The sequence below is a fragment of the Trichechus manatus genome, unplaced genomic scaffold (genome assembly GCF_000243295.1).
Source record: "Trichechus manatus latirostris isolate Lorelei unplaced genomic scaffold, TriManLat1.0 scaffold00092, whole genome shotgun sequence".
NCBI classification, from domain to species: domain Eukaryota; kingdom Metazoa; phylum Chordata; class Mammalia; order Sirenia; family Trichechidae; genus Trichechus; species Trichechus manatus.
This window is the reverse complement of record NW_004444028.1, coordinates 7,482,845-7,500,434: the sequence shown is the minus strand read 5'-3', so window position 1 is coordinate 7,500,434 and position 17,590 is coordinate 7,482,845. Positions and strand designations below refer to the sequence as shown.

Below are 17,590 nucleotides of genomic sequence, written 5' to 3'. Positions count from 1 at the left end.
CAACGGACAAATGGATAACAAATTATGGTATATTCACACAATGGAATATTATGCAACAATAAAGAACAACGATGAATTCGGGAAGCATCTCATAAACATGGATGAATCTGGAAGGCATTATGCTGAGTGAGCTTAGTCAGTCGCATAAGGACAAATATTGTATGAGACCACTATTATAAGAACTCAGGAAAACATTTAAACACAGAAGAAAACATCCTTTGATGGTTATGAGGGAGGGAAGGGATGGGGAGGGGTATTCACTAACTAGATAGTAGACAAGAATTATCTTAAGTGAAGGGAAGGATAAAACACACTACAGCGGAACTCAGCACAACTAGACTAAACCAAAAGCGAAGAAGTTTCCTAGATACAACCAAACACTTCGAGGGACAGTTGCAGGGGAGGGAGTCTGCGGACCATGGTTTCAGGGGACATCTAGGTCAATTAATATAACAAAGCTTATTAAGAAAATGTTCTGCATCCCACTTTGGTGAGTGGCATCTGGGGTCTTAAAAACTAGCAAGCGGCCACCTAAGATGCATCAATTGGTCCCAACCCACCTGGAGTAAAGGAAAATGAAAAACACCAAAGACATAAGGAAAATATTAGCCCAAGAGACAGAAAGGGCCACATAAACCAGAGACTTCATCAGCCTGAGACCAGAAGAACTAGATGGTACCTGGCTACCACCAATGACTGCCCTGACAGGGAACACAACAGACAGTCCCTGACGGAGCAGGGGAAAAGTGGGATGCAGAACTCAAATTCTAGTAAAAAGACCAGACTTAATGGTCTGAGACTGGAGGCACCCCAGAAGACATGGCCCCCGGACTCTCTGTTAACCCAGAACTAAAACCATTCCCGAAGCCAACTCTTCAGACAAAGGTTAGACTGAGCTATAAGACATAAAATGATACGCATGAGGAGTGTTGCTTCTTAGTTCAAGTAGAGACTAAATGGGCAGCTCCTGTCCAGAGGCAAGATGAGAAGGCAGAAAGGGACAGGAGCTGGATGAATGGACACGGGAAATCAGGGTGGAAAGGAGGGGTGTGCTGTCACATTATAGAGAGAGCAACTAGGGTCACATAACAATGTGTGTATAAACTTTTGTATGAGAACTAACTTGAGCTGCAAACTTTCACTTAAACCACAATTAAAAAAAAAAAGACTAAGGTGCGCCTGACCCAAGCCGTGGTGTTTTCAATCACCTCACAGGCACGTGAAAGCTGCCCGATGAATAAGGAAGACCAAAGAACTGGCCTTTGAATCGAGGTGTTGGTGAAGAAGGTTGAATATACCATGCACTGCCAAAAGAATAAACAAATCTGTCTTGGAAGAAGTACAACCAGAATGCTCCTTAGAAGCAAGGATGGCAAGACTATGTCTTACATACTTTGGACATGTTATCAGAAGGGATCAGTCCCTGGAGAAGGATATCATGCTTGGTGAAGTAGAAGGTCAGCGAAAAAGAGGAAGATCCCCCACGAGATGGACTGACACATTGCCTGTAACAATGGGCTCAAGCAAAACGATTGTTAGGATGGCGCAGGACCAGGCAGTGTTTCGTTCTGTTGTACACAGGGTGGCTATCAGTTGAACCGACTCTAGGGCATCTAACAACATATGTTGTGTATAAAAGACACATCTTAGACCCTGTTATAGATCAAATTGTGTCCCCCGAAAAATATGTGTTGTGAATCCTAAACACCATACCTCTGGATGTAATCCTATTTAGGAATAGGACTTTTTTTGTTATGTTAATGCAAACACATCAGTGTAGGGTGTCTTAAACCAATCGCCTTTGAGATACAAAAAAAGCAGATTAGGCACAGAGAAGGTAGCACAGCGGGGAAGATACACACCACATTAAGATTACCAAAGAATCAAGAACAAAAGCTGAAAGAGACAAGTACCTTCCCCCAGAATTGACAGAGGAAGCCTTCCCCTATAGGTAGCACCTGAAGTTGGACTTCCAGGCTCCTGTTGTTTTTACTTATAGCGACCCTGTGTACAACAGAACGAAACACTGGCGGTCCTGAGCCATGCTCACAATCCTCGTTATGCTTGAGCCCATTGTCACAGCCACTGTGTCAACCCATCTCGTTGAGGGTCTTCCTCTTCTTCACTGACCCTCTACCAAGTCTGGCAGACCCTGTGGTATTACTACTTCACCAGGAGGATCAGGTGGCAGAAAGAATGGAAGAGTCTGCTGGTCAACCAAACTGCATTTCAACAACTGGGTTTGTAACTACAGCTAACAAGGGACAGAACCAAGATCTCCACTCTTCCGCACTGTTAGCTCGCCTCTCTATCACTAACACTAACAGCACCGGTGGGAGCCAGGCACTTGCAACGCACTTCACACTGATTAACTCCTTTAGTTGGTGAGATAATGACAGAAAAGGAAGACACCCTCAGGCTGTAATGAAACTCTTCCAGCTTGTCCCACCCTCCCACTCCCACAACTCGACCAGACTTGATTGCTGAGCAGAAGAAAGTGCCTGTGGGTCAGAGGCTCAGAGAGACGGGGTGCAGCAAGGAAGCCAGCCCTGTGTCCTCCTATAAAAAGCCACCCCATGGGGTCACGCTGTGTTTGACTTCTCTTTTTTATTGGCCAGGTGAGAAATAACACAAACCCATTTTTCCTTCCTTTACTGGGTCTTCTTCTATAATGATGCCTAACCTGTCCCATATCAATGCATTTAGTACCGCAGTCTTGTTCATAAATTAATGAACAGAAGGCATTTGAAAAAGAGAAGATTTTTTCAAGAGGAATTAAAAAGAATTTTTTTTTAATCAAACACACTAAAAAATGTCCAACTTCCTAGCAGTCAAATAACGCAACTAAAGAAACAATAACCCAAACCAAACCCATTGCCATCGAGTTGATTCCGACTCATTGCGACCCTATAGGACAGGGTAGAACTGCCACATGGGGTTTCCACGGCTGTCATCTTTACGGAAACAGACTGCCACATCTTTCTCCTGCAGAGTGCCTGGTGGGTTCGAACCGCTGACTTTCAGTTAGCAGCCGAGCACTCTAACCACTGCACCACCAGGGCTCCCTATAGAATATCTTATTTCATCCATAAAATAACTGGGATTCTGGTACCCAGTGCTGGGGGCATGTGAGACAACTAGTACCTCTGCGTAACTTCGGGGAGGGAAGTTGGTAGCATCCTTTTAGAAAGTAGCTTCACGGTATTTTATCCAGTGATTATTGAGCACTTAAATGGCAGATTCCGTGCCACACTTCACATACATTCTTATTTCATCGTCAAAATTATTAAACGGCAATACTGAACTCGATTGGAAATAGCTATTTCAAAATTTGAACCCAGCCCATTCTGAACTTCAAAGCGCAACCTTCTTAACCATTACAAAATAGAATTTCAATACGTAGTTATGAAAATCTTCATAATCTTTTACCCATTCATCCTCTATCTGGAAATGTATCCCAAGAAAATAATAAAAGCTTTATACATAAAAACGTAGACTGTAACGTTATTTATAAAAGTGAAACAAAATGAAGCAATCATTATATAATTATGAAGACCACATCCATAGGAAAAGGTTTAACATACAATGTCAAGGGCACAAAAATCACATGTATGCTGTGACTACAGCCAGGAAGGGAGGGAGGGAGAGAAGGAAAGGTGTGTCTATGCATATGAAAAGGGAATACATGAAATAGTTGTGTAGAAGTGATGGAATCAAATGTGACCACACTTAGTTTGCCTGCTGAAAAGTAAGTTCTGATACCTTTATTTTTTATGCTAATAGCACTTTATTGAAGTATAATTTACATACAGTACAATACACAAATCTTAAGTGTACAGATAGATTAATTTTTGACAACTGTATACAACAATATAACCATCAAGCAGATCAAGGTATGGAACATTTTCATCATCCTAGAAAGTTTCCTTGTAACCTCTGCCCCAGGCCCTGCACATTTGAGGACCCTGTCTTAGGCTGGGTTCTCTAGAGAAGCAAAACCAGTAAAACATATATATATATAATATATATATATTATATATGTGTGTGTGTGTGTGTGTGTGTGTGTGTGTATAAAGGGATGTATCTTAACGAAATGGCCCATGTGGTTGTGGAGGCTAGCCACTCCTGAATCCATGGGTCAGGCATCAGGCTGGGGGCTTCTCTTGACTCATCTGGTCTCAGGGGCTGATGAACTCAAATCAGCAGATCAAATGACAGGCTGCTGGCTCACAGGGATGCAGAAGCTGGTGAATCCCAGAATCAGCAGGTCAGATGGTAGGTCAGATGACAGGCTGCTGCTCAAGTCCCAAGAACCAGAGGTCAGATGATGACGAGCCAGACGTAGGATCCAGAGTGAGCGTAAGCCTTGCCGGAACATCTGTTTATATACCAGAGGCAGGCCACACCCCCAAGGGAACTCCCCTTTCAATTGATTGGCTGCTGCTCACAGCAGATCACAAAATAGAGGATAACTACATTATTACATAACTGCCAAACCGCTGAGAATCACGGCCCAGCCAAGTTGGCACACAACCTTAACCATCGCAGACTCACATATCACACCACCCACCCCTGCAAATAAATGTATTAACGAACACATAGGTACCTCTGTCCCGCATGATCCAGAACCCAGGGCTGCCAGGGCACCATGTAGTCCTAAACCTCTAACACTCTCAACACTCTGCAGGCTCTTTTGGTCCATGCCCTCAAAGCAAAAGGGGACTGTATCCAAATGCTATGCCCGTTTGTGAGTTGTGCCACTGCTGATATCAGGGATCAACACTGCTCCGGAGTGCAGGGAGGATTTGAGTGGTGAGGATTTGAGCCAGGGAAGTGGTTAGATAAAAGACAAAATTAACTTGTCAAAACCTTCCTCTTGCACTGCACAAATGCCATATTGATCCTTACATAGTGAAGTATCATTTCCAGTAGTACCAAGCATCAATGCTCTTACTTTTCTTTTCTTCCAATTCAAGATGAAAATATATTCAGATTTTGAACTCGTGAATGTAAGATTGCAAAATGTCAGAAAGGCCATTTAGACAGTCATAAAAATTGCATTAAACTACTTAGCCTTTAGCTGTTGTCTGAAGCCACAGACAGAATAAAATGATTGGCAGCCAAAACATGCAGGCAAATATTTTATAACCTTCTTTAGTGGAGAGAAAAAAAGAAATCACAGTAATATCCATAATGCTATGAGCTTAGGATGCAGAAATTCTTCTTTCTACTTACTTCCTCACTTCACTATTAATGACACCGTTACCCCATTACTCATGCTTTAACTTTAGTGAAATTAGGACAGTAATTTACACCTGAATTCAAGCTCTGTACGCCTGTGTGCGCGCATGAGCAGATGAGCAACCATGTGTTTTAATCACAGAAAACAAAATCTGATTAACAAGTTGTCCTTTTCTAAGTAGCAAATGTATAGCAGTCCTTGCCTGTGAGAACATAGTACCTAGTGTAGATACATACTATATACTATATAAGTATATGGATCCCTGGTGTCACACTCTTTAAGAGCTTGGCTGCTAACCTAAAGGTCAGCAGTTTGAATCCACCAGCTGCTCCTTGGAAACCCTATGGGGCAGTTCTACTCTGTCCTATAGCGTCTCTATAAGTCAGAATCGACTTGACGGCAGTGGGTTTGTTTGGTTTTGGTATATAAGTATACAGCATCGAATATAGTATAAGCATGAATCATGTCTCAGCCAGAAAGTGTACTACAACAGCAATGAATTTATTTTAAAAGTGAACTTCTCTATTAACTCCTCGCTCTTGAAGAAATACGTTCTGAGTATAAATAAAGCGTAAAGGGAGAAACAAAGACATTTGCTTTAAGCCATCCTCCTTCCTGGTCTGTGACCCAAGGGCAATAATGATTAACATTCTGAAGGCAAAAAATAAAATAACAGTGGCATCATATCAATAAACCCATCCACAAAACAAACAACCTTTGAAACGAACCTCTGTTCCTTCATTTCTTAAAGCGTTTGTCTCACTGGCTTCCAAATACATCAAAGGCTTAATTACAAATAATGTCCCTCTCACCCAGTCCACGGAAAGGAAACATTTTTCTTTTTTCTACTCTTAGCCCCCCAGTCTGCTATCAGCTCATGCATCTAACATGAGGTCTTTCAGAGTCACACTTTTCTTCAGGAACATGACTTTCATAACCTGGATTCTCATTTTTATTTTACAAAAGTAGCAGATGTTGGTTATCTTTTTAAATAGAGAACAAAACTAACCAAAAACAAGAACAGTAAAACAGAATTTCTCTGCCCAAAATTACCCAGTTATCTCATTGGTGTATAATATTCTGCATGTATGTACAGACAAACACACTTTCAAAATGGGCTCACACTCAGATATTCCATCCTGTTTTTTTTTTTTTTTAATATTTGATCATCTCTTTTTATTATAAATCTTTTTATCTCAATAAATGACCATTTACAATATTGTTAATAGCTGATTAATGCTTCCTTAACATTCCTTAAAATCCTTTTTAAACCCCTTAACAAGAAACTTTAGGCAGTACTACAAAGTAAAATTTTTTTTAATGTAAAATTTCATAGTTGAATCATTATACTGCTGACAATGAGGATGAATGACAAAACATACACAAAAGAAATGCATCATCAGTACCTTTTTTTGCCATATATTCTAGCCTGATGCAACTCCCTAGGAAATGGTGATAAGCCCTCATCTCTGCCTCTGTTATCCGCACCAAGGTGGAGGGTAAGTATCTGGGGTCTTGCTGCCCACACTTCCTGCACCAGGTGTCCATTGGATTCCAAGACACGGAGCCACCTCGCTCTCTCCCCACTCTTCTCCAGGTGCCGCGCTCACAGAAACGTGTCTGCTCCTTTGTCCTGCCTAATCTCCCTGAAGTTCACTCTCGGTCATTCCACTGCTGAGAGCTCTGAGGATTACCGTTCCAGCGGATTACCAGATTTTCTCATGTGGAAACTAAGGGGAAACTGAGGGATTAGGATCAACTGGGTAGAGAGGGTTATCCTATAGCTGATGAAAATCACAATTTTTTTTTCTTTTTTAGACGTATCGCATCATGAGACATGCATCAGGTAACTAGATATTTAAAATAAGATAACAGGCAAGCAGTACACTGACACGGAACTGTCAGAAATTCAGGCCGGATTCAGAAGAGGATGTAGAATTAGGGATATCATTGGTGATGTCAGACGGATCCTGACTGAAAGCAGAGTATACCAGAAAGATGTTTACCTGTGTTTTATTGACTATGCAAAGGCATTCGACTGTGTGCAGCATAACAAATTACGGATAACACTGCAAAGAATGGGAATTCCAGGACATTTAACTGTGCCCATGAGGAACCTGTACATAGATCAAGAGGCAGTTGTTCGAACAGAACAAAGGGATACTGCACTGATTAAGGTCAGGAAAGGTGTGCATCAGGGTTGTATCCTTTCACCATACCTATTCAATCTGTATGCTGAGCAAATAATCTGAGAAGCTGGACTATATAAAGAAAAATGGGGCATCAGGATTGGAGGAAGACTCGTTAACAACGTGATATGCAGATGACACAACCTTGCTCGCTGAAAGTGAAGAGGACTTGAAGCATTTACTGATGAAGATCAAAGTCTACAGCCTTCAGTATGGATTATACCTCAACATAAAGAAAACAAAACTCCTCACAGCTGGACCAATAAACAACGTCGTGATAAACGGAGAAAAGATTGAAGTTGTCAAAGATTTCATGAAAGCAGCAGTCAAGAAAGCAAAAGACACATTGCATTGGGCAAATCTGCTGTAAAGGACCCCTTTAAAGTGTTAAAAGGCAAAGATATCACCTTGAAGGCTAAGCTTCACCTGACCCAAGCCACAGTGTTTTCAATCGCCTCATACACATGCAAAAGCTAGACAACAAATAAGGAAGACCGAGGAATTGATTCCTTTGAATTATGGTGTTGGCAAAGAATACTGAATACACCATGGACTGCCAGAAGAACGAACAAGTCTTGGAAGAAATACAGCCAGAATGCTCCTTCGAAGCAAGGATGGTGAAACTACATCTAACATACTTTGAACATGTTATCGGGGGACGAGTCCCTGGAGAAGGACATCACGCTTGGCGTCTTAGTTATCTAGTGCTGCTATAACAGAAATGCCACAAGTGGATGGCTTTAACAAAGAGAAATTTATTTTCTCACAGTCTGGTAAGCCAGAAGTCCAAATTCGGGGCGTCGGCTCCAGGGAAAGGCTTTCTCTCTCTGTCGGCTCTGGAGGAAGGTCCTTCTCATCAATCTTCTCCTGGACTAGGAGCTTCTCCACACAGGAACCCTGGGTCCAAAGGACACGCTCTGCTCCCAGCGCTGCTTTGTTGGTGGTATGAGGTCCCCCATCTCTCTGCTCATTTCTCTATTTTATATCTCAAAAGAGATTGGCTCAAGACACAATCCAATCTTGTAGACTGAGTCCTGCCTCATTAACATGACTGTCGCCTATCCCACTGCATTAAATCAGAGGAAGGATTTACAACACATAGGAAAATCACATCAGATGAAAAAACGGTGGACAATCACATAATACTGGGAATCATTGTCTAGCCAAATTGATACACATATTTTTGGGGGACACAGTGCAATCCATGACACTTTGTAGAGGGTCATTGAAAGAGAGGAAGACCCTCAACAAGATGGATTGACACAGTGGCTGCAACAGTGGGCTCAAGCGTAACAACGATTGTGAGGATGACACAGGACCAGGCAGTGTTTTGTTCTGTTGTACATGGGGCCACTATGAGTTGGAACTGACTCACAGCACCTAACAACAACAACAATCTTTACGGACACATCCCTGAGTGATGCAAATGGTTTGTGCTCAGCTGCTTCCAGGGCAGTAACTCTGGTCTTCCTGGCTTGCCTCTCCAAAGGTGGAACCTCTGTTACCAAACCATAAAAAGTGGGTCCTTGTCTGGCACAATCAGACTTGCCAATTATCTGGACATGAGTCTTTGAAAAAGAGAAAGTAACTTTATTGCAATGTGCAGAGCAAGGAGCTGGAAGGAAGTTCCTCAGATCCAGCTCACCAAGCTACAGGGAAGCAGGGCTTATACGTGATTTGGGCAGCAAGATGGCAGCCATGTAGGTGTTCTGGGGAGGGAAAAGTCTAGAAGGTGGCCAGGAAACAAGAGGTGACGCGGTTCATGTCAGACCTCTCACTTCAAAATAGGGTCTGGGTGATGATTTTTCTTCTGATTTGTTCCTCCTGTTGCTGCGTTCTCTGTTGAGGTCAACTGGCAGTCACAGCTGGCCCTTCTGCGCATGTGGGGCAAGCCAAATCTGATCTGGGCTAGTTTAAGGACTGATGGAAATTTACTGGCATTAGTAAGGTCAGGTTACACCTCTGCCCTACAAAGGAGCTGCGGCAAGGTTCAATCAGAGCCCAGTCTTCTTGGCCTGTTGCACCTAGGTAGAACCTCCAACCAAATAAGAGCAGGCTGGGTGGAGGAAAGAAGCTCCCGATCTCTCAGCTACAGTCAGCAGGAATTTAATCTCTGCAACCTGGAGTTGGAGAAGATGAGAAATGCTGGCAGCCTGCCCTTCTCAATGAGACGTTGTCTCCCTTGATCGGGAGCTGAGAGGAGAGAGAGCCCCATCTTCACTATGCCTGCCCAAAGTTGAGCTTCCTTCACGCTGAGCTGGGAGAAATGGCTCATGGCTCCAGTGCGGATTCTCACTGTTGTTACCACAATTAAGTAGAGTTTCTTGACTAAACGTTTTTTCCTTTCCTGTATGGTCTTAGGACAATTTCCAGAGACTCTAAATGGCTGTTTTTTTTTTAATAATCTTCACCAGTCACAATTGTTTCACTGGGGAATGGATCTATGGGGCGACTCCCGTTGGTATTCCAGAAGCAAAGCGCTATTGTTTTTCAAAGTGTAATGAAACATTATTTCATTGTGGGTCAGGGAGCTTTTGCAGATATTTAAACATTTCTTAGGAAGAAAGGTCTGCTGATCTTCTGAAAAATCAGCTAAGGAAAACCACATGGATCACAATGGTTTTCCCCACCACCAGTCACTGGGTGGTGACTAAGTACCGTTTCCTTCCACGCTGCATGAGGCCACCATGAGTCAAGGGCCGACTGGATGACTGCCAACAATGATAATAAATGTATCTTAATTTTTACTTTGCACTTTTCATTTTATATTTAGTTGTCAATAAATTTTTTTATGGCTCAGACATTTTTATAGGCCCTTGAAGAGTCCATAAGCCCTAGGCACAGTATGAAAACCTGTTGCCATCAAGTCGATTCCGACTCATAGTGACCCTGTAGGACAGAGTACAAGTGCCCCACAGAGTTTCTAAGGAGTGGCTGGTGGATTTAAACTGCCATCTTTTGGTTAGCAGCCAAGCTCTTAACCACTGCACCACCAGGGCTCCAGGCACAGCAGCAATAGAGGCTATAATGGAAAAATGGCTTGGATGGGGTTAATTCGCTTTTGGCAAAGATGAAGACACAACTCCAGGATTTTATCAGACAGGGCAGCATACCCAGTCACCCTCACTGGCTACATCCTATGTGAACAGCAAATACCATACTCAAATTAGTCCTTCTATCTCGCACCAGCAGAGAAGGCAAGCACCCTCGGACACTTTAGTCACTATGCTACTCCACAGTAACGAGGTACGGACAGTTTCTCAGTTTAGTGCTCTTCCAGTTGCCAATCACCAATGCCAACAGTCTACTAAAAGTAGTGACCTGGGCAACAGGTCAAAATCCCAGAGCCCTGGTCGCCAAAACAGCCACCAGCCCAATCTCCAATGGTATAAATAATGCTTCAAAGGGTATTCCTTTTTGCTCCATGGTTCAATTGGGTGTAGCCAAACATACAAAACTGTTTTAGAACAATGATAAAGTAAGATAAAAATAAAATAATTACTTCGAATATGAGAAGATGTGGTAGACAGTGTGCTGAACTGGAAAGGCAAAGGCCTATGCTAAGGATTACTGGGACTGGCCAGCTCCATGACTAAGGGTTTCCACTGACTGCAAGCCCCGTGGGAGCCCTATCCATCAAACTCCTAACGCCATCTGAGATGCATTAGCAGAAAGCCCACGGTGACCTAGGCAGCACCTGCACATATAAACAGCAGCAGAGCAAAAACTGCAGAGAGGATTCCAAAACTGCAAAGGATAGGGCAGGGAAGAGTCAAGTGGGTTTTCCTGTCTGGCGCTGAGATCCTGTAATTGAACCAATGAGACTCCACAGTCCAGTATAAAGGGGAGAGGATGGTCCTCCATGTGTCCTGCAGGGGTCAAAGCAGATCTGGGCACTGTGCTCACACATGAACTGCACATTTTAGGAGGGTCCCTGACAACCTGACAAAATCCAGAAACGAAGGCCCCACGGTGAACCACGTCACGTGAAAAACGTGGAAAATGGAGCTTAGAAGACAAAATAGTTGTCCACAAATAGCACTTTAGAGCCGTCCTTAACAGTGTAAAAATTGCTTGGTACTCATTACTCGAAGTCCATTCCAAAGCACAACGAATTGCTCATTTATTCGGCAGACACCTTACATCTCCTTGGAGTGAGGACCCGTGTTGGGCGGCTGTCTAGGGCACACAGACAAGTAACAAAGAGTCTGGGGGAGAGATAGGATGAGCACACAAATAACGAGAAACCTCAGTACAAGGGAGAGTATGAGGTGTTGCAGAACAAAATCTGCTTTGGAATCAAGAGGCAGGAGTCATTCTGTCCCGCTGGCAGGATCAGAAAAGACACCATGGGGGAGGAGTCACCTTCTCTGTGAAGAAAAATACAGGAAGAATGGCATTCCCCGTGGAGGAAAAAGCAGCAAAAGTTTAGAGGTGGGGCGCAGTGGGACACAGCTGGGATTAGGCACAGAGACAAGCAAGCACGCAGGAGGGAAAGAGATGAGAATCTGCATTTCCACCGCAGATATGTACTGAACCAGAATCGACATGATCTTGTTAAAATGTACATTTTGATTCAGTATATATCTGGGATGTAGATTCTGGGGCAGGTCTACTCTGTCCTATAGGGTCCGTATGAGTCGGAATCAACTTGACGGCAACGGGTTTGGGTTTTGGTGGTTCATCTTTACCGAAGCAGACTGCCACATCCTTCTCCCACAGGGGAGCAGCTAGTGGGCTGGAACCACTGACCTTTTGGTTAGCAGCCAAGCTCTTAACCACAGCACCAGCACCCCGCCTGATAACCATCCAGGCCAACCTCCTCATGTAATAGGTATGAAGCTCCACGCCGGCAGAGGCCCAGTGGTCCGTCCAATATCTACAGCGGCAGAAGGACCCGGGATATGACCAATAACGGAGGCATCTGTACTGCACTTCACAGTTTAGACGTGCGTTCACCCACACTGTGTTCTTTATTGTCACAAACAGCCTTGGAGCTGGGAGGGGAAGCCTTATGAAAATTCCCATTTTCAACCTGAAGAAATGCACACCCAGGGGTTAAGTGACCTGTCCGTGGAAGGATGCAAATCCAGACGGCCACGCCTCCAGCCCACCACTCTTGCCCAACACCACAATTTCACGCACATGCTGGCATTGAGCACAACCATTTCAGTACTCAACATATTCCAAACCCCAAATTCTGCTTTATTTGAAGTTCTTTTCCTATTTCATCCTGCAATACTACTGGACATTCGGCCTTCCGTGCTACGACTCTACCGACCTTTTGTCTTAAAGAAGAGTCAGTTTCAGTGGCATATTTGGCACCAGAAACATTTTTTAAAAACTGATTAATCATCCCGACGTCCGCCTTTCAGCCCAAGATCAGACAGGCCGACAAAACAAACAATTTAACACACCTGAGGAGCCGGATTCTTCGTTCAATCAAGTCCATGAGACCAAGTGGACAACACCTGCCTAAAAGCAAAGCTCAGAAGGCAGGAAGGGACAGGAAAACTGGAGGCATGGACACCGGGAACCCAGGGTGGAAAGGGGGAGAGTGCTGACACATTGTGGGGACTGCAACCAATGTCACAGAACAGTTTCTGCATAAATTTTTTGAGTGAAAAACTAATTTGCACTACAAACTTTCACCTAAAACACATTAAAAAAAAAAAAAAACCTGATTAATCAAAACTGGGCCTTCTCCTATAAATAAATCTCTTTGCAAAGTATAACCCTACATGCATCATAACTGCATCACACACACTGGACTAGGGGCCTCAAAAAGCAATGGTGGCTCACGAATTGAAGCAAGAGTTAACACCCAAGTACCAAGAAGGTAGTTTTAACAAATACATGGAAAACTAAGACCAAAACTTCCTCACTTTAACAAAGAAAATGGATTTGTGTTCACGGAAGACCTCAAAGTGAAGTGAGCAACAGAGAAGATGATCCCAGTAATTCCAGTCATCACATCTCCCGGACCGGAACCTGAATGTGCATCTTTCCCGGGGGAGGCCCAGGGAAGCAGGCAGAGAGGAAAAGCTAAGATGAAATTCGCGGGTAACTGGCTGGGTATCTTCTTTCCTTTAGTACATACGGCCTGTCCGTCCACAGCAACCCTCACTTCAGGGGCAAGGAATGCTGTGGGTGTGGGGCGACCCTTTTTGACTCACGGGAAGGGATTAAAACTGTTCAGTCTCCTCGGGCTTGCGGAGGCCTCTCTTTAGGGTTCACCAGGGGCTTGCAAACACAGAGAGCCCGCGACCCTGTGTCTCAGGTAACCTGCACCCTTCACGTTCTCGTGACCAGGCCTTAGTGGATCCGCAGAAGCTTCTACTGGAAAGCATGGGCGTTCGTTCCTCATTTTCCCCTTAGGTTTCTACGCGTCCCTCTAAACCACTACACAACTCCCCAGCCTTGCCCGCAGCCAGAGGGAGTAACGGATTGTAACCACCCACAGCCCTCAGTGAAGAGGCCAAAAGACTTGACCCCCGCCTGGTGAAGGCACCTGCCCCGCGGCCTCCCCCGGGGCGCGCCAGGTGTGGGGCGCCTGGAGGACCGCGGGTTCCTGCCCCACGTGCCCCGCCGGCCTCCCCAGGGAGGGCGCTGCCCCTGGGCTGCAGGTGAGGACAGAGTGAAGACATGGCCCCAGAGACTACGCCCCACCACCCCAATTCATAAAACGCAAGATAAAAACAAAGGCTTCATTTACCGACATGCGTGATCACTGTGGCCAGTCGCCGGGTGAGCTCCCGGGGGCCCATTTCTTCTTTTAAGCAAAAAGCATCTGATGTCAAAAACCACTCAGTATAAACAAAAGAAAGCAAGGCAAAACTGCGTTTGCTGCCGATACGGGTGATTCCGCAAAGGCATCTCCTCCCGAGGCTGTTCAGCTCTCACGCGCTTCCTCGCTCTCTTCAGGCGTCCCACGAGGGCCACTCGCTGCAAAGGCCGACCCTCCCGGCCGCTGACGGCGCGGACGCCAGCCACGCCCTGCAGACTCAGGCTGGCAGCTTTCCAAGCCGAACGTCTGGCATTTAGAATTATCGAGGGCGCAGTTACGGAGGTGAGGCGGAGATGGCGAGAAAAGCAAGCGGCCCCGATCCCGCTCTCTCTCACAGCGTCCCAGGCCTCTCCGGACGAGGAGAAGCGGTGGTTTCTGTCTGTAAGCTGGGCCGCCAGGTTCCCGGCGCCGCCTCCCAGGGAGGTCAGGTGGAAGGACGCCGTGCCCGGCGCGCGGAGGGACGCCAGCGCCGAGGCTGCGCGCGCTGGGGGCGGGGCGGAGACGGGGTGGTGGTCCGGGCCCCTCTGCACCGCCCACCCCGCGCCGGCTGCACCTCCGGCTCAAGCGCGCCTGTGCCCGGCTCCGGGGCGGCGCGGGGCTCCTGGGGAGGTGCGCAGCGCCCGAGTGCCGCCCGTTTTCAGGACAGGGAAGCTGCACCCCTTCCCTTCCGGGAGTCCATGCGCTCGGGGGCGACTCTCGGTCTGTCCTCGGGACCGCTGGGGAGAGGAGACAGCAGCTTTAGGCGCTGCAGCCAGCGCAGGGATATGCGCGCCGTGCTTGTCTCCGCTTCTCCAGGGGCGCTCCTGCTCCATCCCGGCTACGTGAGGCCCTGTTGCCCGCCCCCATCTCCTGACTCCAGGCTGGGGGGCTGGGACGGTGGCGGGCAGAGAGCGGCTGGAGTTGGTTTTCCCCGATTAGGGGTTGCCTCAGGCACTCGCAGCCCGCAGCGCGGGCTGGGCACGCTTGTGCGCTCGCAGGTCTCCACCATGTGAACCTTTTCCTTTTAGCAGCTACTCCCGTGCGCCAAGGCTCAGTCTGCCACCTGTCAGGCGCGCCCATACTCCTTAAAGGATCTGGCACATCCTCCATGCCGTCCCACCTTCCCACCAGCCCCACGGGCATCTTCTCCGAAGGGCTGATGGTAGACATTGTCCGGAAGCTTCTTTGGGTGTCTCCAGACAGACAGCAAGACTAACTCCGTTCGATCGAGCTCCACCAGGAAAGACTGAACAAACAGGAACTTGGTCAGGTTGCCCCCAGTCTATTCTACAGACAGGAGACAATGACTGTCCGGCCAGCGGCGTGTCAGAGCCACCCGCATATTCTGAGCCAAGGCCAGGACTCTCACCTGTCCCTTCCCGCTTCTACATGTAAATAGCTCAGCCCCAAACGCCCAGGATCCAATTTCTAGCAGTGCCTACTCACCCCAGAGGTTTGGAGGCATTTTAAAATGCATTCCGTGACGCCGTTGTGCAGTGTGATAGCCCACTTACGAGATTTGAGGAGGGTGTGAGGTTTGGGCCGTTTGCGCTCTGCCTGCACAAGAGGAGCAGCCGTGTTCATACCAACGTCTGGTAAACATTTCAGAAAAGGATTAAGGACCCAAGGGAGTGAGACAGCTTTGGATTGTGTTTCCATGGTGATTTCTGGCCATTCAGTGGTCACAGGTACTTTCCAGGAACCAAACGAGATGTTTTCTGTTGTTTGTAGTCAAAACCCTGATGCCCAGTCAGAGCCAATTTGAGGGGCAGTTTTGGTCATCAGAAACCAACCATTGCTAAGAAATGGGTGATGGGGGTGAGGGAGGCATGCCCGGCTGGGAAAGATCTAGATCCATTTTGAAGATCCAGGACCTCAGCCTCCTGGGTTAGGCCAGGTCCGTATGAGAGAATCAGACGGAAAGAGGGAATGGAGGAGAGGAAGAGGAAGCAGAGGAGCTTATGGATAGGAAGGAGAGAGAATATGCAAAAGATAGGAAGAAAGTCATACTCAGAGTGAGGCTCTCCTTTCCCAGTCCTCTGCGCCTTCAGAGGTTTCCATGGAGATAAGTTACCTGGAGCCAATGGCAGGATATAGCAAGCAGTGCCTGTCCTCAGAAACTAATTCTGTCCCCATCTCTAGCACTTGCTTTCCCAGAGCTGCTGTTGCTTCGCCTGTGCTGTGAGGGGGTAGGTCTATGATCTCCACATTCCCTTGTCCAGAAATTCCTAACTGTGACAGAGAAGAAATGACCACATGATGTTCAATAGCCCACGCCTCCTTGTTGCTCAAAGAGAACGGTCATTATCTCCATTGCTCTGTGAATACTCAAAATATTCTTCCTTTCCCTCCTGCTCCCCACCCTCTGTCTTCCCTACCTCCTTTTCCCCCTCCTAATTATGTTTAAGGAGCCCTAGCAGTGCAATGGTTAAGCACTTGGCTGCTAACCAAAAGGCCAGTGGTTCAAACACCCCAGAGGCTCCATGAGAGAAAAGACCTGGAGATCTGCTCTTATAAAGATTACAGCCTAGGAAACCCTATGGGACAGTTCTACTCTGTCTTATAGGGTCTCTATGAGTTGGAATCAGCTCAACAGCACACAACAGTTATGATCGATTTCCCGTCTCCTTGGCAGCCTCTGCTAAATCACATTGCTTCTTTCTATGGCAAAATCAGAGGAACAAGCAAGCATAACCCACCCCTCACCAATGAATCAATTAACAATCCGTCATGATTATTGCTCGTCTATTATATGCCCAAGGTTGTGATAGGCAGGTACAGCAAGCACCACCACCATATATTAGGTGCCTGCTCTGTGCCTGGTGTGATGTTAGGCATTTGACAAACATCATTTAAGCCACATAACAACCCTTTAAGGATATTAGCTCGTTGTACAGGTGCTGCTTGTGTAAGGACCCCACTTTGCGTAGTAAGAATCTAGGCCATTCTCTGCCTCCAGGTAAGAATTTGCCTGAGCTTAGAAAAAAAGAATGATCCTCCAAGCAATGCCAAGAGCTAGAGTCTGCCTTTATTGGTGGACTATCAAATGAAGAGGAAGACAGAGGACCCACTGTGGAAAGTAATGCAACAGGTATTATGACCTCCTCAGCTCACAGTGCCATGGGTGACTTGGCTGATGTCTGAGGTGCCACTGGGGCCATTCAGTTTAGTCTAGATCAATGGTTCTCGTATTTAGCAGAATCACCTGGAGGACTTTTTAAAAGGCTGAGTCCCACCCTCAGAGTTTCAGATTCAGTAGTCCTGAGTAAAAAACCCCTTGCCTCAAGTCGATTCTGACTCATAGTGATCCTACAGGGCAGAGAAGAACTGCCCCATAGAGTTTCCAAGGAGTGGCTGGTGGATTCGAACTGCCAACTTTTTGGTTAGCAGCAG

The 17,590-nt window shown here is 46.3% G+C and overlaps 1 protein-coding gene across 1 annotated transcript in view; it reads right to left on the bottom strand.

Annotated features, from left to right (window-relative positions):
- MCF2L2 (MCF.2 cell line derived transforming sequence-like 2) overlaps positions 1-15,206 on the bottom strand; it is a 235,619-nt gene extending 220,413 nt beyond the window's left edge. The window contains 4 exon segments of the mRNA XM_004382342.1: positions 14,147-14,237; positions 14,335-14,702; positions 14,876-14,934; positions 15,040-15,206. Of these exon segments, the coding sequence (XP_004382399.1) occupies positions 14,147-14,237; positions 14,335-14,702; positions 14,876-14,934; positions 15,040-15,206 (685 nt within the window).
- Between the last annotated feature and the right edge of the window lie 2,384 nt (positions 15,207-17,590).